This window comes from Schistocerca nitens, chromosome 8 (assembly GCF_023898315.1).
Source record: "Schistocerca nitens isolate TAMUIC-IGC-003100 chromosome 8, iqSchNite1.1, whole genome shotgun sequence".
Taxonomy (NCBI): Eukaryota; Metazoa; Arthropoda; class Insecta; order Orthoptera; family Acrididae; genus Schistocerca; species Schistocerca nitens.
Window position 1 is genome coordinate 504,985,313 of NC_064621.1, and position 23,520 is coordinate 505,008,832.

At 42.4% G+C, this 23,520-nt stretch overlaps 1 protein-coding gene across 1 annotated transcript in view; it reads left to right on the forward strand.

Annotated features, from left to right (window-relative positions):
* The window catches only part of LOC126198648 (allatostatins), a 547,008-nt gene extending 525,774 nt beyond the window's left edge, over positions 1-21,234 (forward strand). Inside the window, exon 2 of the mRNA XM_049935112.1 lies at positions 19,409-21,234. Coding sequence (XP_049791069.1) covers positions 19,409-20,256 — 848 coding nt within the window. The 3' untranslated portion in view covers positions 20,257-21,234. The remainder of the gene's footprint in view (positions 1-19,408) is intronic.
* The last annotated feature ends 2,286 nt before the right edge of the window (positions 21,235-23,520 follow it).

Consider the following 23,520-nt stretch of genomic DNA (forward strand, 5'->3'; position numbering starts at 1 on the left):
GGAGTATCCTGTTGTCAGTATAGAAGCAGTAACAGCGGAGTAGGAAGGTCAGGAGAGAACAGTGATTTCGAAAGTGGACTGGTTACTTGGCGTCACCTGTGTAACATATCAATCAGAGACATTTCAACCCTCTTAAAGATGCCCAAGCCGACTGTTGGTGATGTGATTGTGAAGTGAAAACGGGAAGGAACGACCACAGCTAAATCAAGGCCATGCAATATGGTGCACGTACAGGTAGCGACGAACACTACAGGGGGCGATTGTAAAAAATAGCATGAACTGAGGGGAAGAAATCACTCGTGATTTCCAAAGTGCTACCAGGAGTCCAGCTAGCACAATGACGGTGCGTGTGGAGTTATAGTGAACGTGGTACGATGGTCGAGCAGCTCCTCGTAAGCCACACGATGCTCTAGTCACCGGTAAGTGACGCTAGCGGTGGTGTATAGAGCAAGCCACTGCCCTGTGCGTGACTGGAAACAAGTGATTTGGAGTGATGAATCACGCCTTCCCATGGAAGGGTTTGCAACTGGTGAATAAGTGGAGGATGTTACCTGCCTTCATACGTAGTGCCAACAGTGAAGTGTGGAGGAAGTTGTTTTGTGTTCTTGGTGTATTTTTCGTACTTACATTGCGGATCCGCTATGCGATTAAGCAAATGATAAATTCAGAAGAATATGAACCCATCTAACAGCATAGTCTCGTGAGCACAGTGGAGGAACAGTTCGGAGACAATGAATGTTTCTTTCAGCAAGACTATGCGCCCCGATATAACGCAGCACCTGTGAGGCAAAGGTACGTGGACTATATTCCTGAAATCGACTACTCTACCCGGAGTCACGACCTTAATTCCGTGGAACAATCCTGGGGTAAGTTACAACGTCAACTTGCACACTCCACTAACCTCTGTGGTTACAACTCTTGAGGCAGAAAGGCTACCATTCTCCACAGACGTTCAGACATATCACTGAATGTGTCCCCAGCGGTGTTAAAGCTGTCGAAGGATGGAGAACCCCACCTTCAGGTTTACGGATCCTTTCGATGAGATAGTGTATCTTAGTATTACGCACTTGATTTTCAGGTCATTAGCAACCGAATTAGTTACAGTACTGGGTAGATACAGTACACATCATCTAGCCAAAATGAAAATCAGGCGTGACATATGACATCAGCGTCTGCTGTTGTCGTTCTGACTCCCTCAGTGATACCAATTATAAGATGGTTCCTTTGAAAAGGCGCAGTTCTTTTCATTTAGCAAGGCCATCGACGCAGCCTACACTTTGAGGTGATGTACATTGTCTCTGTTACTTACGATATTAATTGCTGCTTCTTTGATAACGTTCTGCCAAGAAGTAGAACTAACGGAGACCTTCATGTTTTTGACGTCCTGTTGCACCTTGAGGTTGGGCTATATTCCACAACCTATTCATTTGTGATTCCTCAGGTTTTCTCGGTATGGTTGATTGATCGTGAGTTTCCGAGTGTTCAACAGTTGTTTTTCTTCCATATTACGTACAATCTTTCGACGATCACCATAGCCCTCTTCTTCAAGCGCTGCGAGTTGTGTTGTTACGTATTCTCGCTGCCTGGACTCCAACCACATTATTTCTTATTGTTCGTCTTCATAATGTTAAAGACGAGTAAGGTTTCCGAAAGCCAGGTGTGTACCGCGCTCCATGGGAATATGGCATGTCATAAGTGGAGCAGACTATCCATTAGAACAGGAGTGACAGACTTGACAAAAACAAGGAAGAAAATCAGTTGTCACCAAGCATTCCTCGAGTACAATCATGAAATGAAATACATTGTGACCAGAGAGGAGAGTCCTTGGAAAATGTAGTCCATCAGCAAAGGAGGTGGCTTACAAAACACTCTTCGACCTATACTTGAGTATTGCTCATCAGTGTGGGATCCGTACCAGGTCGGTTTGACAGAGGAGATCCAAAGAAAAGCGGCGCGTTTCGTCAAAGGGTTATTTGGTAAGCGTGATAGCGTTACGGAGATGTTTCGCAAACTCAAGTGGCAGACTCTGCAAGAGAAGCGCTCTGCATCGCGATCCAGGTTTCGAGAGGGTGCGTTTCTGGATGAGTTATCGAATATATTGCTTCCCCCTACTTATACCTCCCGAGGAGATCACGAATTAGAGAGATTCGAGCGCGCAGTCGTTCTTCCCGCGAACCATACGCGACTGGGACAGGGAAGGGAGGTAATGACAGAGGCACGTAAAGTGCCCTTCGCCACACGCCGTTGGTTGGCTTGCGGAGCATAAATGTAGACGTAGAACTATGCTGCACACGCCAAGATTTTAGAACAGCGTACTTAAAGAGTCTTTCAAAAGAAAGATGTCCGGAAACATAATAAATAATGATGGAGGTTCCAATTTAAACATGGCTTTTGGTCCGGCACTGAATTTATTAATACGATACTGAAGTTCCTGTGTTATTCCGAATTTCGATGCTATCCACCTTTGGTCATGCATGTATGTCCAAAAAAAGCAAGCACTTCAGCGAGGCACTTCAGCGACTGCAGCCGTCATGAAATACACGAAATGCATCAAGCTTCCATGACGCATGGTTGATGACGTATGGAAGTTTGAGTGTGGCCGTGAGTTGTGCTCGGGTAGCCCAATGGTAAGACGACCACTAGCAATAACCGGGAAATCCGGTGTCGAGTCCCGGTCCGGCACAAATTTTCATTGTTGTCTTTCCATTACACAGCTGATTATTTACCAAATTCGCAATTGTGACTACATTTCATGTAGTTCATTAATATCTTATCGGTCACGACATCCGCCAGAGCCGGGAAACCATTAGAGAATGTGCTTAAAGAAAGCTTTCATACCAATATGATGAGGTATTCGCTTAAAAGTAGAAATGCTATTTATACTGCCTTCATCTACACGCAAAGGTAACGCAGTTTTGAGAACGCATCACTTTCCCCAAAACTGAAAGAAAATCGCACTTAAGGCGGAGAAACATGGATGGTCCTCTGAGTAATAATCAGTCTGCTTCTGATATCCTCTCGACTGCGACTTCCCTATGTAACCTTGTTTCCTAGATACGAGAAGTACTCCATTTCTTCCACTACTGTGTTGTTCCCAGTTCCGATGCTGTGAATGTAATTATTCACTTTGTACTACTCTTCATCACCTTCTTTGCTTTGTTTATCTTTTAACTATATTCTTTGCTAATTATACTATCCACTCCTCTCAACTTGTCTTCTAAGTTGTTGTTATATCCGGTCGGAAACATTTCGGCTGCGAACATTGGTATTAGCTACTGTTCCTGTTATACTTTTATTCCCCTTCCGAAATTTTCTTTCACTTTGTTCTTGGCTTAGAAGTGGGACAACAGACACTGCCGGAAAAAAGTGAAGCACCCGCAAGACGTGATCGATGTGGTGGTGGTGGTTAGTGTTTAACGTCCCGTCGACAACGAGGTCATTAGAGACGGAGCGCAAGCTCGGGTTAGGGAAGGATTGGGAAGGAAATCGGCCGTGCCCTTTCAAAGGAACCATCCCGGCATTTGCCTGAAACGATTTAGGGAAATCACGGAAAACCTAAATCAGGATGGCCGGAGACGGGACGTGATCGATGTCAATGTGAGTTCGTACAGGTACACAATGCCGGCTAGTACGTAAATGATTTGCGTTGCAATGGTCTGTGATATGTACAATGGCCACCAGAGTGCATTAGTGCTGTTCGAGTTTAGTCCTGTTACCAAGCCTGCTAGGGTATACAGGGTGTCTCAGGAGGAATTGTCATTATTCAGGGAAATGACAGGAACGATCATTCGAAGGAAAGGAGTCCAGTAACAATGGGCTCTAAAACGCATACCTAAACAGCTACGAACACCTTTTCATCTTCGACATTGTGAAACTAATGTCTCCTACTGCATGCTCTTTGCTTTCCATATATTGATGGGTGGTAGTATGGAACAAAACAAGAAAAAAATTTCCGGTAAACGTGGGCTCTAAGATACATACCATTAGAGATATGAGCACTTTTTCATTTTCGGTGCTGTGAAACACATCTCTTTTACTGAAGTACCCATGACTCTTAAGGTATGCATTTTGGAAATAATGTTTGGTTGGTTGGTTTGTGGGATTAAAGGGACCAGACTGCGACGATCATCGGTCCCGGAAATAATGTTTACCAGACAATTTTTAATTGTTATGATCGTTACTACCTCCTCGAAAAATGTGAAAAATATAGAACTTGTAATGCAAGACGTGCACAGTATCGAAGATGACGAAGTGCTCATGGCTTTTAAGATATGCGTTTTTGAGACCATGTCTACTAGATTTTTTTGTGCTTCGAATGATGGGTCCTATCAAATCCCGAATATTGACCACTTCTACTGGGACACCGTGTATTACATGAGTGAACATCGCCAGACGCTGGGTGATCACTGTGAAGATCAATGAGGTGCAATGTACAACTGTGAGACAACATTGGCAGCACATGACAGACTTTGAAAAGGGCCTCGTTGTAGTAAAACATTTAAACGGCTAATGGAATTTTGTAATATATAAATTTGTGAGGAATTCGGATGTCACAGTGGCCCGATTTTGGACTGCATGGGATCGTGAGACTGCTTATGCTTGTCGTCAAGATTACGGTCGATCATGTCTGACCAGCACGTAGCGGCCATTAGACGCCAATTGGACAGAAACACACGCCTAAATCAGTCACCATGATGGCGGGGTCCGAGGGCAGCCACTGGTACCAAGCATTCAGATGGTTTCGTGACTCACCACAATCAACACCGAATAGAACAGAAAACTACGTTACCATACAAGTAGCTTTTTTGTCAGAAATGTCAGTATGTAGACATATTATTTGTGCTGTACAGTCACATTTGCATTTAACATTTGAAGTTAAATATCAGCCGTTAGAACATATATACATTTAAATTATAAATGGAATGCAGACTCAAATGCGTCGGTTCTTAATTGCAGAAACAGTCACAGTTGATATCTGTCGATTACAGCGCCATCTACCACGTATGGAAAACAATGGTTTGAGTAAGCCGCGGTTTTTGGCGTAGAATACGAATATGCGATAAAAAACTCGAACAATAACTAATGCTCAAGCAGCGACCTGCGCAGTTGTTAGATCAGTTATTGCTGCTACAATGCCGGGTTACAAATATTTAAGTGGTGTTGAACGTGGTGTTATAGTCAGCGCACGTGCAACGGGACACAGCACCTCCGAGGTAGCGATTAAGTGGGAATCTTCCCGTAAGACCGTTTCACGAGTGTATAATGAATATCAGCAATTCGGTAAAACATCAAATCTCTGACATCGCTACGGCCGGAAAAAATTCCTGCGAGAACGGGACCAACGACGACTGAAGAGAATCGTTCAACGTGACAGAAATGCAACCCTTCCGCAGATTTCTGCAGATGTCAATGCTGGGCCATCAACAAGTGTCAGGCTGCGAACCATTCAACGAAATATCATCAATATGGGCTTTCGGAGAAGGCCAACTCGTGTACCCTTGATGACTGCACGGCAACAAGCTTTACACCTCACCTGGGCCCGTCACCACCAACATTTGTCTGTTGATGCCTCGAAACATGTCGCCTGGTCGGACGAGTGTGTTTTCAAATTGTATCGAGTGGTTGGACGTGTACGGGTATGGAGACAACCTCATGAATCCATGGACCCAGCATGTCAGCAGGGGACTGTTCAAGATGATGGAGGCTCTGTAATGGTGTAGGACGTGTGCAGTTGGACTGATATGGGATTCCTGATAGGTCTAGATACAACGCTGATAGGGGACACGTACGTAAGCATCCTGTCCGATCACCTACATCCATTCATTTCCATTGTTTATTCCGACGGACTTTGGCAATTCCAGCAGAACAACGCAACACTCTACACGTACAGAATTGTTACAGAGTGGCTCCAGGAACACTCTTCTGAGTGTAAACACTTCCACTGGCCACCAAATTCCTCAGACATGAACATCATTGAGAATATATGGAGTACCTTGGAACGTGCTGTTCAGATCTCCACCCCTTGTACTCTTACGGATATATGGACAGCCCCGCAGAATTCATGGTGTCAGTTCCCTCCAGTACTACTTCAGACATCAGACGAGTCCATCCCACGTCGTGTTGCGGCACTTCTGCGTGCTCGCGGGGGTCCTACACGATATTAGCAGGTATATCAGTTTCTTAGGCTCTTCAGTGTGTATCGAAAAGACGAATATCGCACTGTACTATTTTGGGGTCGCTCAATCGAATTGGCACGTAAAATTCCGCTTTAAAATCATTTTGTTTCTAATGGGAAATAAACAGACGCTTTACCTTTCCCTGGGCGTCGCATGAAATTCGCTACGATCAGTATTTATCTGGGTCGATTTCAGCATCACATTGCAAAAACTAAATTCCAAATATCTGCTGAAACACCAGAGAAAATACGCCTAACGACTCTTAGGAGAGACACCGTGCATATTAAAAACATATGTAGCCTATATCGCTCGGTAGGGCATATTCTGAGGCATCAAGGGATCACCAATTTAGTATTGGAGGGCAGCGTGGAGGGTAAAAATTGTAGAGGGAGACCAAGAGACCAAGAGATGAATACACTAAACAAATTCAGAAGGATGTAAGTTGCAGTAGGTACTGGGAGATGAAGAAGCTTGCACAGGATAGAGTAGCATGGAGAGCTGCATCAAACCTGTCTCTGGACTGAAGGCCACAACAACAACAACAACAACATGTAGCCTATGTCTGTCTGAACATTTATTACAGTATCATATTAAAATTTGAAATAAATCAGTGAAGTACATTTCGAGATTTTTAGTAACAACGATAAACAGCGTCTTATCTTTATATAGTAGTATGAGATACATACATACATAATAGTAGTATTACGTTAGTTAGACCCTACTGAACAGCTCAGTTGTTACGTATTCTTGTTCAGTAACAGCATACGAATAAAGTTTTCTAAAGCGTAAACGATGAGCAGATATAACGAGACGCTTCCTGCTCCATGTCGCATCGGCTGTTATCGAACTCTGCGACTATTCCGTGAGTTGCCCGCATTCGGCGCAGCCCACCCCTTTGTAGCCGCTCCCCAAGTCGATTACTTCGTGCTCTTCGGGACTCTATTGGACGCAGACAGCTTTAACACCGCCTTACCTCTCGAAAATAACTTCCCACAATACAGTTTCGCTAGCTGCTTTTGGTGTAAGTATATGTTGTGTATATCTTCATCGTACAAACTCTGCGAGAAACCGAGAAGTGTATAACTTCTCAGATTTATCATCTACACTGTGTGTGGTCCGATAAAAACTAAGAGCATAGGAATACTGTTCCTAAATAGTTAACCGACACTTTAAAAAAATTTCATCTTTCAATCGCAAACTTATTCTCATAACCAACCATCGAAGAGGCATAAAATGGATGCTTTAAGATGTACTCGATATCTACTTACCTCGCTATGCTGGTTCCACTTTGCATACGAAGCAGTAAAAGGTATCTGCAGATTAATTTCCAATTCTGAGCACCGCATTGCACGTCTGAGATACTGTCAGAAGTCTCTTTCCTGTTCGAACTTGTCTCTCCTGACCTATTCTGTTGGTAAGCTAACTGACAGATTATTAACAGCATTCGAGTTCATTAGTTATGCCGTAACGTTGCTATGGGTTGCTTATACTACATAAAATTGACAAACCCATTACGTGTATTTAAAAATGACTCAGATTTCAAAATAAATTCATTAAATGAAGTTCTGTCCTCATGTTTAGTTATTATTGAGCAGTCTGTTATACAGGGTGACCCAATTTTACGGCGACTATTCCACACAAGATTTTGCCCATAAATAAAATAAAAGAATGTAAGCAGATTTATAACGAAAAACTTGTGGCGCATGCAATACATAATTTATGCATCAACAATTCACGTCCTAACTGTTATCTTTTGCATGCTCCCCACGATTTTGGTTATAAACCATATAAATATTTTCTTAAAAATTCACAATTACAAATTTTCAGAACTATGATGCTAGGAAACTGCATGGGGCTAGGAGAAATTATTTCAAACATTTTAGTCCGATTTAAAAACGTGCTCGGCTATATCGAAAATTTATTTTCATGTTAATAATTATTGTGGTTGAAAGTAAGCGTATTGCAACTCTGACAGAGCATCTCTACGTAGAGTGACACCCTGACAATATCCCAGCCTCCTGTCTGATGTTTTCTCGTCTTGTGACGCTTCAGGGGACAGAAAATTTCAACGCAAGGTAAAGCAATCCTCGCAGATCTCTCACAAATAGAATTTCCGAGGTTTCTGTTTTCACTTGTTTCAGTGAATCCACTCATGAGCACACGACTACTTAACAGGAAAATGGCATTTTTAAAACCGATGTACATGTCATTCAAACACAACAGTCCCATCTTTAACATACACAAGGAATGGAATGATGTACATCGTGCTCACGCAAACCTTTTGCTGAATATGGTTCACTGAATGATTGGCGCGGATTTTTCTTGTGTTTTTACCTGTTTACTGTCAACTCCAAGTTGACGAGCTACGTTGTCCCCAAGCATAGGAGAGTGAAAGTCAAACGAAGCTACAGGAACGGCAGACATGCTAGGTAATGTCCCCTTGATAGCTAAGCAGCTCTTTATTGGCACACTTTTTATTGGTTTATATAATCAATGTATATCTAACAGAAATACAGATTCAATATTCGAATGAAACCGATGACGTGCATGAAATTATCTCCATGCAGTACAAAAGATTTCGAGTACTTCTCTGCTTGCACCTTATGTAGCTGGTTTCTATTCTGTCTCAGGGAGCCGCTTAAATGTTCACAGTCGTTGGTAAAATGCCAGTGTCTGCATTGTATACCATTTCCCTTGTGCTCTTATTCACAGCCCTTTTATCATTTTTGTCTGCCTTAAAAAGTTTATGTCGGACTGAAAAGTGCAAATGAGGCAATAAATTTTCCCTGGTAACACGAAATTTTTTGCGACCGACAAAAAACGTAGTCCTCATTCGTCTTTCCAAGGGCAGTCACTGTTAACCTACAACTTTACTGGAATGAAAAAGTGTAGCTTGAAATAAATGGAGCGGCAGTTAATTGTACTCCGTAATTTTTGTGATTGCAGGCCTGATGCCGCGAAGAACAGGTGTAATATAGTTAATGAATCAGAAGTAACAAGACATTTCTAACGTACGTCGAAAGCAGCAAGGAAATGTGCGTAGGGGTAAGAGTTATGAGCTTACTGCTATAGTGTTAGCACAGTGTAGTCTTCAGCATTCTAGTTGCTCCTCTGTGTCAGAGTAATGTGATATACCTTGACTGTTTAAAAACGAGGTGAATCAGAAGGTTTATTGCGTCGGAAACAGGGGAGCAAAAATTAAGTAAAATACATCGTGGGAAGCAGTAATTATATTCTAAGGTTCGGTGCTCTGAAAATTTATACCTTCTTAAAAATACACCTGTTCCTCGTGTAATTCAAGTGATATTGTATAGCGATTGTAACAATTTCTTTTCCAGTAACGTCACGAAATGTCAACACTTTAAGTATATTAGTGAACAATGCTCTTAATTAAAACAGTTATGCAATGAATACAGAAACAAGTAAATATTTTTCTCATGTGTTTAATACATAAACCACAAAATAGAGACATAGTTTAGTTCTTTTTAAAAATAGCTCCAACATTAGTTTTGCCTGTTCAGTTTAGATCTTTGCGCTAAGGTGAGAAAAATTTGGGCATGATATGCACCGGGGAAAACGATAACGACCTTTAGTTAACGCAAATTTCGTTTTAGATGTACACTATGTGATCAAAAGTATCCGGACACTTGGCTGAAATGACTTAAAAGTTCGTGGCGCCCTATATCGGTTATGCTGGAATTCAGTATGGTGCTGGCCCACACTTATCCTTAATTACAGCTACCACTCTCGCAGGCATATCTTCAATCAGATGCTGAGAGGATTCTTGGGGAATGACAGCCCATTACTCACAGAATGCTGCACTGAGAAGAGGTGTCGATATCGGTCGATGAGGACTGGCACGAAATCAGCGTTTCAAAACATCCCAAAGGTGTTCTTTAGGATTCAGGCTAGGACTCTGTGCAGGCCAGTCCAATACAGGGCTGTTATTATCGTGTAACCACTCCGCCACAGGCCGCGCATTGTGAACAGGTGCTCGATTGTGTTGAAAGATGCAATCGCCATCCCCGAATTTCTCTTCAACAGTGGGAAGCAAGAAGTTGCTTAAAACATCAATGTAGGCTTGGTCTTGATAGTTCCACGCAAAACAACAAGGATTGCAAGCCCCCTCCATGAAAAACACGACCATACCATAACACCACTGCCTCCGAATTTTAGTGTTGGCACTACATACGCTGGCAGATGACGTTCATCGGGCATTCGCCATACCCACACCCTGCCATCGGATCGCCACATTCTGTAACATGATTCATTCCAAACAAAGTTTTTCCACTGTTCAATCGTCCAATGTTTACGCTCCTTACTCCAAGCGAAGCGTCGTTTGCCATTTACCTGCGTGATGTGTGGCTTATGAGCAGCCACTCGACCACGAAATCCAAGTTTTCTCACCTCCCGACTTACTGTCACAGTACTTGCAGTGAATCCTGATGCAGTTTGAAATTCCTGTGTGATGGTCTGGATACATGTCTGCCTATTACACATTGCGGCCCTCTTCAACTGTCAGTGGTCTCTGTCAGTCAACAAGGGAGGTCGGCCTGTACGCTTTTGTGCTGTACGTGTCCCTTCACGTTTCCTCGTTACTGTCACATCGGAAACAGTAGACCGAGGGATGTTTAGGGGTGTGGAAATCTCGCTTTCAGACGTATGACACAAGTGACACCCAGTCATCTGACCACGTTCGAAGTCCGTGAGTTCCGCGGAGCACCCCATTCTGCTCTCTCACGATGACTAAAGCCTACTGAGGTCGCTGATATAGAGTACTTGGCATTAGGTGGCACCACAATGCATCTAATATGAAAGACGTGAGTTTTTTGGGATGTCCGGATACTTTTGATCACAGAGTGTTTATCACCTTATGACTGTTGAAAACAAATAATGTTGTGTGTTGGATTTACAATGGCTTGAATATACTGTACAATGCGACCTCCTTTAGGCACATAAAAGTGCAGATTTTCAGGTAGCACAACATGAGTAAGTACTGGATATATCATGCAAGACAAAAAAAAACAAAAAACAAAAAAAAGGACGCATCACGAAGGAGTTATCCGAATGAGACGGAAATCTTTAGATGTGATGTAAAAGAGCAGCCAAACAAATGATTGCAATTACAGAAAAAATTGATGATTTATTCATGTGAAAGAGCTTCACAAATTGAGCAAATCAATAACACGTTGGTCGACCTCTGACCCTGATGATATCAGATAGTCAGCTTGACACTGATTGATAAAGTTGTTGGATTCCTCCTAAGGTATATCATACCAAATTCTCTAAAACTGGCGTGATAGATCGTCCAACTCCCGAGCTGATTGGAGGGCTTTTTCTTTTCCCCCTTTTATTAGGTGTTAGAAAAGACAAAAAAAAAAGAATTCTGGTAAACATGAGCTCTAAAATGCAAAAATGTAGCAGAAGAGATGTGCTTCACAGCAGGGAAGATGAACCTCATAGCTCTTAGAGTATGCACTTTAGCCCTTCAAGGTGTGCAATTTAGAGCTCTTATTTATGTACATTTCTTTTTCGTGTTTTGATCCATACTACCAACTCTGATGCTTTGTCAGTGGAATTCTGGCTCACCTGTATATCGTGTGTACGTTGCAGTCATGATGTATGGCCCGGAGACCTGTGTAATGTAAGGGAGAGAGAGAAGCAAATTACTAGTTACATGAAATTCTTGATATATAGTATTGCAGTGACGAAGATGGACGGGTTAACGATCGAGAGGACCAGGGAATTACTGGTCCTTACGTTATAGGATACAGGAATCAAGGCTTAGATGGTATGGAAATGTTAAGCGAATGCAGAAAAAAAAGGATACCCAGGAAGGTAGACGAGGTGAAAGGAAAAGTAAAAACCCAAGAGGATCACTAAGACGCAGGTGACTGGAAGGAGTGAAAGACTGCTTTCCAAATAACGGAAAAGACTAGGTCAATATGGAGACGGAGAGGTGGTGGGGAGACGGAAGTGAAGGACAGGTCTATGCTCAGAACAGACACGGCCAGTGGCTGGAAACTGTACAAGATTATGATGATAATGATAACGACAATGATTCTGATGATGATGTCCGGTACTGTTGCGTATGTGCAAAGAATAACGTGGCATAGCGAGATACAGAAAAAGTAGACGCAGACAGCTAAAATGCACGTAGTACTTGTATGAAAGTGTCATGAATTTTTTTAAATTTATGAATGGCCGTTTCCTAAGAAATGTTTACAGATTTTTGCAAATTATGCCTTTTTTGCAGTTCGTAATGTGTGGAGATTTCCTCTGTTTATGTTTATCACAAATATCACGCACAAACACCTCTAGTTATGTCAAGGGGACCATGCTTTCTGATGCAACAGAGGCATTGTTTCTACAGCGCAAAGGAAATATAACAGTAATAAAAAACTGGATAAGTGATAGTAGTAAAAAACTGGATAAGTGATAGTAGTTCCGTATATATTTCATCTAGGTTTTGATGAGTGAGTTTTCGAATATCAAAAAGTTGCATAAATGGCTGTATGTTCCGACTGCGTTGACTTAGAGGCTTAAATTTTATAAAACCTCTAGGGACTGTAGACACAAAACTTCAGCTTGCTACGTCTATCCGTTCCTGAGAAAATTGGAGTTAACAGACGGACGGACAGATGGGTAGACAGGCGGACAACAAAGTGATCCTGTAAGGTACCGTTGTTACAGACTGAGGTCCGAAACTCTAAAAAAACATTTTTTTTTAATTTAAATGGAAAAAAGCTTTGAAATTTTTCTTGTGATACATTTATGCTCTATTACCCGCCAGGTTAGCCGAGTGCGCTAACGCGCTGCTTCTTGGACTCGGGAGGCGCGCTGGCCCCGGATCGAATCCGCACGGCGGATTAACGACGAAGGCCGGTGTGCTGGCCAGCTTGGATGAGGATTTTAGGCGGTTTTCCACATCCCCCTAGGTGAACACCGGGCTGGTTCCCACGTCCCGCCTCAGTTACACGGCTTGCAGACGTCTGAACACTTTCGCACTATTCCATGGATTACACTAGTCGCAGACAGTTGGGGTAAACTAATTTCTTCCTGGGGAGTACCGGGTGGCGGCAGGAAGGACATACGGCCACCCCTTCAACTAACATTGCCAGATCCGTTTAACCATGCCGATCCTGCGTATCCGCGGGAAAAACGACACAAGTAAAAGAAAGAAAGACACTTATGCTCTATTCTAATATTTTATAGCTACGAGGGCGAGCTGGAAAGTGAAGCCTCCGTGCTTTTCATGTGGAAACTCTTTGATCTTTTTAAAGAAAAAGCTTTGTTAACAGTCTACATCTCTATCCTTTATGTCACTACATTTTTCTCAATATGGTCACTCTGGAGGCGAACACATTTCACCCAACGGGAGACCAGTTTGCTCATACTGTTACTATAGATTGTTTGAATTTGTTGATCGAGTCACAACATCACCACTTTTTCAATAGCTTCATGACTATCAAAGTGATGTCCTCTAATGTGTTCTTTGTTTTGGAAACAAATAAAAATCGGATGGGGACAAATCGGGACCGTATAGAGACGATCGATGACAGTGAATCCAAAGCGTCAGATTGTTGCACATCTCGCAGCGCTCGTGTATGGACTGTTATCGTCATGAGGAAGGAGAGAGTGCTCCTTCTGGGGATGAACTCTTCGAATTCGTGGTTTCAGTTTCCTGAGGGATTACTAGCACGCTGTTTCTCACGCACCCACATAATTACGTTACATACCGCTATTTTTACACACTGCAATTCGCAGCCCTCTAGTGGCAGAGGGTTACAACTTGCGTCAGTGAAGCAAGGAAGTCGACTGAGTAATCTTTATCACATGCAATACCTCAGCCGATTTGAGAAGAAAATAAACAAATTCGGAGGCATTACTTTTCAGCTAGCTCTCAAACCTCGATTTATTAACGCATTTTATGGAGTACTATGCTTCGCAGTTGCTAAATATGTATGGCAACTGGAATGCGTCCTAAAATCAATCCTCACCCCCCTTTCTCTCTGCTAATCAACTCCCTCCCCCCCCCCCTGCCTCCCCCCATTCTTTGGCTATCTCTTTCTACACCACTTCTTTTATCGGTCTCTCTGACCTTGAGCCTCGTTTATAGTAATTACGAACGAAACGTTGCCTGGGAATTATAGTCGCTGAAAATGAATGAGTAAATCGATTGGGTTCTTATAAATACGGAGTATGAGGCAGACGTATCCAACTTCTGTACCCGTGAGTATAGTACTTCAGTGACACTATTTCACGTAATTTCTGTCTTGGAACGGGTAAGATCACGAAGTTTCGGACGATTCAGATTCCATAGTAGTATTCTAATCATAATCCGATAAGTCACAAAACAACTTTCCTGTTTTCTGTAAAACTGACGTGGAGGAAGAAAACAAATCAGCACATTGTTTGGTACACTATTAGTGTTTTAAATTATATACATAATGAGACAGAATAATGTGGGAAAAGCAATTTGTCCAATGGATTACACGACCTCCCATCGTAGTTGAAACTGACTGCGAGGAAGAAATCTAAACCGCAAATTTTCACCTCAAAGCACAGCATTTTCTTCCTCGTAGTCAGCGATAACAGAAAACCTGCTCGTTGTCGCTTAAATATATATATATATATATATATATATATATATATATATATATATTAAGCGACAACGAGCAGGGTATATATATATATATATATATATATATATATATATATACCCTATGTCCTTCCGAAAGATAATGGACGACTGTGTAAAAATTTTAAGTCAATCTGTCAAAAACTTTTCGACCATTAATACCGATTTTATTATGTAGTATTATATATTTTAAGCCAACGACCCTGCCACAGTGGTAACACAGGTTACACTCAGATCACCGAAGGTAAGCGCTGTCGGTCTTGACTAGCACTTGGATGTCCATCCGAGGCTGCCGAACGCAGTTAGCAAGGAGGATGCACTCTGCCCTTGTGAGGCAAATTGAGAAGCTACGTGATTGACAAAGACCGTCTCCGGCCACGAAAATTCACATACGGTGGGAGAGCGGTGTGCTGACCACACGCCCCTCCATATCTGCATCCATTGACGCTTATCGGCTGATGATGACACGGCGATCGGTTGAACCGTTGGGCCTTCCGAGGCCTGTTCATACGGAGTTTAGTTTTAGTATAGAGTTTAAAGACGTATTTATCTACTGTACATATATACTAAAATGTTTATAGCTTATGTCTCTACAAAGGTTTGTTAGAGTATTGTGTAAAAGTCGGAAGTAAATCGGTCAAGAACTTTTTGATAAAAACTTTGCACCTTTATTTGGTATGAACTCGTTTGCAGTTATTTACCATATATATTACAAAAATATAGAACACATTTCAGTCCGAGCGTTTATTATCGTGTAAAGCTTTGAAGGAAATCGCTCAAGTTCTTTTCGAGATTTTTGGTAACAACATTAAACAACGACTTGTCATTATATCGTAGTATACATATGCATTCCTTGCACAACATAATTTGCAAAATAATTACAACGAGATTTTAACGCGGTTCACGACCAAATTCATATTGACGAACAAGTATTCAGCCGATGAGCCCTCACCCTTCAACAACCCTCTCAACTAAAGGAAACTGAGTTTAACGAATCGTTGAAGACGAATCGTTGAAGACGAATCGTGGAAGACTTGGAACAGAGCGAGATAGCGCAGTGGTTAGCACAATGGACTCGCGCCATCTGAAAGGATGAGTGTTCATATCCGAGTCCGACCATCCAGATTTATGTTTGCTGTGATATCTCTAAATCGATCCAGGCAACTGCCGATATGGTTCCTTGGAAAAGGGCACGGACGATTGCCTTACAGATCCTTTCGTAGCCCGAATTTGTGTGCCGGCCGCTGTGGACGAGCGGTTCTAGGCGCTTCAGTCCGGAATCGCGCTGCTGCTACGGTCGCAGGTTCGAATCCTGCCTCGGGCATGGATGTGTGTGATTTCCTTAGGTTTATGTAGTTCTAAGTCTAGGGGACTGATGACCGTAGATGTTAAGTCCCATAGTGCTTAGAGTCATTTTTGAACCGAATTTGTGCTCCGACTCTAATGACCAAGCTGCAGACAGGACGTTAAATTCTAATCTTCCGTCCTTCCTTCTTCAGCTAGGTGAACAAGGAAAGATGTTCAATTAGCTGTATCCTTCACAAAGAAACCATCCTGAAAGTGTCATTAAGCGAATTCTGCAAACCGCAGAAAACGTAAATCTCGATTGGAGCCAGTCCATCCCAAATTCGAATACAGATCTTTAATCACTGCGGTACTTCGGCAGTTTAAACGTATTATTAACTGAGTGTAAACACTTCTTACGCAATAGTCAGGGTGAGATACGAATTTTCGTTTGGCAGAGTAGTAAAAGCTGCCGAATTACTTCAAATGCAACTTAGCAGTGCACTTCGTGCACTGATTTTGTTTGCAAATGCTCAGTAAAATTAGCAAAGGATTCCTATATCCAATGAAATGTTTTGTGGAGATGGCTACGAAGTTTTTCGCGACGGAGTCCTTGCATAAAATGTTCTCGGTTTACTTGCCGCGTCAAATCCGCCTAAAATTCCAAGCATTAGGTGATTGCCGTCGTCAGAGGCTATACCTGATCGTCGCGAATTGACGAGGCTGCCACTTCCATATCCACAAGACGGCACCTGGTAGGCTGTGTTAAACCATGATGCCAACACGGAAATGGTGTGTATAGAGACAGATTTTGTTTTCGCTCTCTATCCAGGCTCACTAGCAGCATCATACTTCCCATCAGGCGGTAAACTGTTAGAGAGATGTCTGCAAGTACTACAGCATTATAAATTTTGTCGTGTCATAAGATCCCAGAACGGAAACAGTAGCTTGTTACGTAACAACGATTATGTTATATAAAATGTCAGCGTCGCCACACTGAATAGAACAAATTTTTTCATATGTAGCACAATGCAAGGCTAGCTTTTAGATTCCAAATCCAGCGTGCTGATGTAACATCATCTCGTACTGCAGCATGCTGTTGCAGCATAATGCAGTTCCTGTGACCATAACTAACAAAGCGTTCACAAAAATTTTCGCTTGTGGTTTACGTAATGTGCAGCTGTTGATATAATACTGATTTCTCCTACCGTTTCACTTATTACCAGAAAATAAAATTATTATTATTGCGAGTAGGCACTATTTCCTACGAACTATACCAATGTGACTTAAAGAATGTTATGTAGTTCATGATACGAATATGCATCTGCAAAGAATGTTTCTACGTTAAGGAAACTGACAAATTCTCAAACAGCACACAGTTGTTTTTTTTTCCTGCTGATATACCTTTTATACAAAATTTTCTCAGTTTGAAGTATCATCACATTTGGGTGTAAACACGAACTTTCGATGTTTTGCACTGTCGTTGACGTCAGCAAATGACTGAAATTTACTGTGTGTTATTTCACTCATTTCCAGTGTAGGCTATCAGTCCACCTTGTTTCGTCAGTCCCAAATTTGGCCACTGAACTATCTCGAGGGTCAAATCAAAGTCCTGTTCTTCTGCTGATGTGTTCTTGATATTATTTCTTCATTTAATTCTACCTCGTATAGATCATTTGCATGATCTGAATCGTAATAATCTGAAATGTCTCGGACAAAAAGCAACACGTGATTGATGGCACGCTTCTTTCAGGAGTACGCTTGAATAATTTTGAACTTCGATTTTTCTTCCTGTCTGTTTCTGTGAGCGAAACTACTACTTCCAAGTTCTTTAATTAAGCCTTCTACATACGCTGCAGAACAGTGAGTAAATATATAATCCTCGGAAGGATATCCACTTGATGACTGTGGAAGATCACCACATATTATTCTCTCCAGCAACTTCTTCAAAATAGAAAATTCTTGGCTGAAGAACTAAATACTGTGTAACAGTGATCAAGCTGTGTAACTATTCAGAAATGTTAACAAACCGACTAGTGTGTTGCCACGACTGCCAGTTAAACAAATGTCAAAAAGTCTTAAACTTTTATCACTTGCAGAAAAGTAAGTTATCAATATTTAACTATATTTCATTTAAAACTTTTTATCAAAATTATTCATTTGTGTTTTGAAATGCAAATTTGAATTCCTCTTAATAACTACGCTGTTTTCTGAAACATAAACTGAATAATTCATTTACGTGTTATTACTGCAGATATTTTTAGTTGCATCAATTATACAAACGTACTGTTCTAAGGTGGTTTAACTCTTTAACTTTCGAAATCACTTCTGTTGCTTTTTATACCATTCATGATTAATTTGTAGGTGGCGTTGTTATAAAAATACTATGCAAAAAAGAAAGAAATAAAACGCACGTTAGAAGCTTTTCCAATGCAGATGTGTCCACTTACTGGCAGGTACATAATGTTATTAAACCATCTTATTCTCATACCACTGATAAGTCTCAATTTGCTGTATGAAGATGTCTTGAAACCGTTGCTCCAGTTTTTATTTGTACCAAACTGATCATTGTGGCCATCAATAACATTACTGATAGGCCTGATACCTGTCTAGACATACAGTGTGACTCAGCTGCCCCAATTGATTTCTTTTATACAACCCGCACTACGTCTGTATCAGGAACGATATCCAGGTAGGCGTCAGTTATGTAATCGATGTAACTGCTCTCTCAGACCTATGGGCAACTGCTAGCAACCGAAATCATACCGTAAAAAATACAAGTGAGGGCTGGCCATGAGTTACAGGGTATTTTTTGGACCAAACTATACCTTACTTCTGTCATACTTACCCAAGTGTCTGCAGTTTCTCTTTCTGTAATTAGCGGTGTACTCCTCAAGGTTTTGTATATCTGTAGGTTTATTCCATTGATAGCACCTTATCTTTTGTAAATGGTTGAGATGTTTTATACTGGAAAGTTTTTACCTCCACACTTCCCATTTTGATCTCTCCTCTTAATTCTGTTGTATCCAGTGGTGAAACACACTCTATAAGGCAATGTTTCTGAATCTTTTATCTTTTACAGTATGATTTCATTTCCTAATAGTAACCCAGAGCTCTGACAAGCAAACTACGTTGATCACATGGTTGTCACCTGCCTTGATAGAGTTCCTTGTACAGATGTAGTGCCAGTTGCATCTAGTGAATCGGTAATAGCATCTGAATCACATGTATGTTGTCAAAAAACAGGTAGCGATTTTGAGAGCAGGTATGAAGTACCAAGTGAGCTAACAACAATTTTTTTCTGCAGGTATGACTTCAAGACTCTCATCTAGTGAAGCTGCAAGGTTGCCACTACCGGCACTGGTACTGCTACTGCTGTGCACCACACCAGCAACACCACAGGAGGTTCCCGGAGATGCGATGACTGGAGGTGGACCGGCCTCAGCTCCCGTGTCCACTGCTAGCGAGGCAGCTGCAGCTTCACCGCCAGGTGCCGCCTCTGCCGGCGCCGCCGCTCTGGATGCCGACAGCGAGTACGATCTGTACAAGCGACTCTACGACTTCGGCGTTGGCAAGCGCGCCTACACCTACGTGTCCGAGTACAAACGCCTGCCAGTGTACAACTTCGGCCTGGGAAAGCGCGCCACAGGCGCCGCTTCGCTGTACAGCTTTGGCTTGGGCAAACGCGGGCCTCGCACCTACTCCTTCGGCTTGGGTAAACGTGGCGACGATGAGCCCAACGACTACAGCGAGCAGGAGCTGTTCGGCGATGTGGATGGCGACGGCGAGGACGCTCTGCCTGTCGCAGTCGAAGCCGACGAGCGAGAGCTGCCCGAGGGGGCCGAGGAGGAGACGCCAGGCGTGTTCACAGACCTGGTGGACAAGCGTGGCCGACTCTACAGCTTTGGCTTGGGCAAGCGTGCACGCCCCTACAGTTTCGGCTTGGGTAAGCGCGCCGGCCCCGCGGCGTCGCGACTCTACAGCTTCGGACTGGGCAAACGGGAGGGTCGCATGTACAGTTTCGGCCTCGGCAAGCGGCCGCTGTACGGTGGCGACCGACGCTTCTCATTCGGCCTGGGCAAGCGGGCACCGGCAGAGCACCGCTTCTCCTTCGGTCTGGGCAAGCGTGACGTACGCTCTGCCGACTCCCAGTAGTCTCAGTCAGCTCTGTGCCACTCGCTGTACTGCCCCCACCTGTACTGCCCCAGTGCCAACCCCTCTCCATAGTCGCCAGCTAGGTCCCGCGAGTCTGTCTCGAGTCTGCCTACCTGTGCAGGCATTCTAAGAGTATTTCACCTTCCATCATTCCCAGCACTTCATCCATTTTAGTTGTCTACCTCTGCTTGCTCATTGCATCACTGAATAAATTTGACAACTGCTCTCTTCACACCAGTATTCGTGCTCTCCACAGTAAACTTACACTAGTGTACAAAACATTCTTAACAGCAGTCTTTCCTTTGTCATATGTATTTCACATGATGTCCACAATTTAGTTCAGATTTCCTGAAATTGGACCTTACGTTGTTCACTGTCTGCTTAGGACACAGCACAATGTAAAACAAAATTCCTCTCATAACCTCTATATGTGCTCCCCACACGCTATTACTAGTAAAAAAAAGTAAATAATTTCTGGCATTCAGTAACACTAAAATGTATTGCCAGTTAATTTCAATTTATCGTTATTTCATTATACCTGCTTCAAAGAGGTGTTAGACAATTTATTCAAATTCCAAAGCAAAAGCTTCACTTCTTTCTGTTAAAAGATGCACTGTTAGCACACAGCCTTTCCCTGCCTACCATGAAACAGTTTACAGGATCCTACATGATGATACTTGCAGTGTTCCAACCTGTCTTGCCATCAACCAAAACCGCCATAAGCCATTTCAAGAACGCAGTTCTGCTACAGGAATTTTTCACAGTATTGCATCAAATCTTCTGGTTTTTCTTTCGACAACAATGTTTACCCTGTTATCAGCTAGCTTCTCTGCGGGGTAGTGTTCCCGTCTAAGCATTATGATGAAGCTAGTCTTCGTTTGTGAATTGTATAACTTTATGTGAATTCCTAGACCGATGAAAAAAAAAACAAATCTATTTGAGTAACTAGATTTGCTGACTCCCTACTGAGTACTTTCTCCTGAGGCACGAATATACCATGAAAATAATGAGCAGACTCATATGTTTGACTGAAACGTTTTACTGCTGTAGTTTTTGCGTTTCTCGCATTAAAACATGTAACTTGTATGTATTAGCCTACATATATATATTTGTCAGTAAACAATGACCACTGAATCTATTTCTGTAAAATACTGAAACGAAATAAATTATGATTCAATATAAGCATTTATTAGAGCTTACTAATTGATGTGATATTCCTAAAAGAATAAGCATGAACTACTAGTATATCAGCGTACGAAAATCAGATATCTGAATCTCTCAACTGCTTAGTCACATGCAACGACAGACACAGTGTGACTTTAATCTCTCTTACGTTGATTTCATGGAGTCTCAATTTTTTTCTTCTCTAGATTAGAACGTCAGTTTAATACATTTACTTAAACTAGTAGCTTACAGCTTCAGCTTTGGAATCAAGAAAATGATGAGCCAATTGCAATGTATATACATTTATGATAGTGTAGCAAAGGTTGAAGTATCACAGTTTTGTTGCTCAAAATTGTTTGCACTGTTAGAAATAAATTACTCTAAATGCACATTTTTACAGATTTCAGTATATTCACTTTCTTTTCGATGCATAATATGCCACTCCAAAGTTATCTCTGAATCACATTAATGATTGGTGTAACATGAACATCACTCTGAATACGAAAATACTATTTACGAAATAGGACTGGATGAGTGCTACAATTCACACGTTACAATGGAACTAAAGAAGTAAAAGTACAGATTTTGATCAAATGTACATATCTGTACTACACACACTTCTATTGAACCAGAATAGAAAAAAATCGTACAATACTCTTGTTATGCCATTATTAAGAAATTCTGAAATGTTATTACTTCCCCTAAATAAGGCAACTCAAATACTGGTTTATCCACCTTACTCCCCAAACCCTTTCCACTTTCGGCTTTACGCAGCATATAGAAGAATTTTTTTTTCTACGTAGGCCTATACGGGATATCTGTGTTTCCTGACAGAAAGATGACATGCAGAGTTGGAAACGTAATTGTGTAGGCTTCCGCAGCCAGAGTAAGTTGACATAAAAGTTTTCTGTGCACGGTACCGCGTCATAATGTAATAATATTGTACTAAAGAAACCGACGTTTCCGCCACGATTACGGTGGCCTTTTTCTAGGTCATTTGGTGGGTTTTGCTGAGGAACAGGGTTTGATAAAACACATGCTCAGAAAATCCATGGAAATAATAAAACACCCTAACAACATTAACAGACAAGATGCATACAGGCTTGCCCCATTCTGGCTTTTAGCCCTCAAGAGTCCAACAGGCCGCACCAACTACACACGAAGCGAGCACTACCGGCCAATAGCTGGTGCCACGTGACCTGCGTCCAGACAAGAAGACAAGAAGACAAGCGCCCATGACTCACTCACCGGTGAGCACCAATTGTAGCACAAAATGAAAGAGGCAACAGACAGTAGCAGACCTCCATTCCCTCCTGTGTAGTAACACATTACATCTCTCATGCTTGGCGGCCGGTGTGGCCGTGCGGTTAAAGGCGCTTCAGTCTGGAACCGCGTGACCGCTACGGTCGCAGCTTCGAATCCTGCCTCGGGCATGGATGTGTGTGATGTCCTTAGGTTAGTTAGGTTTAATTAGTTCTAAGTTCTAGGCGACTGATGACCTCAGAAGTTGAGTCGCATAGTGCTCAGAACCATTTGAACCATCTCTCATGCTTAGTAGCCGGCCGAAGTGGCCGTGCGGTTAAAGGCGCTGCAGTCTGGAACCGCAAGACCGCTACGGTCGCAGGTTCGAATCCTGCCTCGGGCATGGATGTTTGTGATGTCCTTAGGTTAGTTAGGTTTAACTACACTCCTGGAAATTGAAATAAGAACACCGTGAATTCATTGTCCCAGGAAGGAGAAACTTTATTGACACATTCCTGGGGTCAGATACATCACATGATCACACTGACAGAACCACAGGCACATAGACACAGGCAACAGAGCATGCACAATGTCGGCACTAGTACAGTGTATATCCACCTTTCGCAGCAATGCAGGCTGCTATTCTCCCATGGAGACGATCGTAGAGATGCTGGATGTAGTCCTGTGGAACGGCTTGCCATGCCATTTCCACCTGGCGCCTCAGTTGGACCAGCGTTCGTGCTGGACGTGCAGACCGCGTGGGACGACGCTTCATCCATGCTCAATGGGGGACAGATCCGGAGATCTTGCTGGCCAGGGTAGTTGACGTACACCTTCTAGAGCACGTTGGGTGGCACG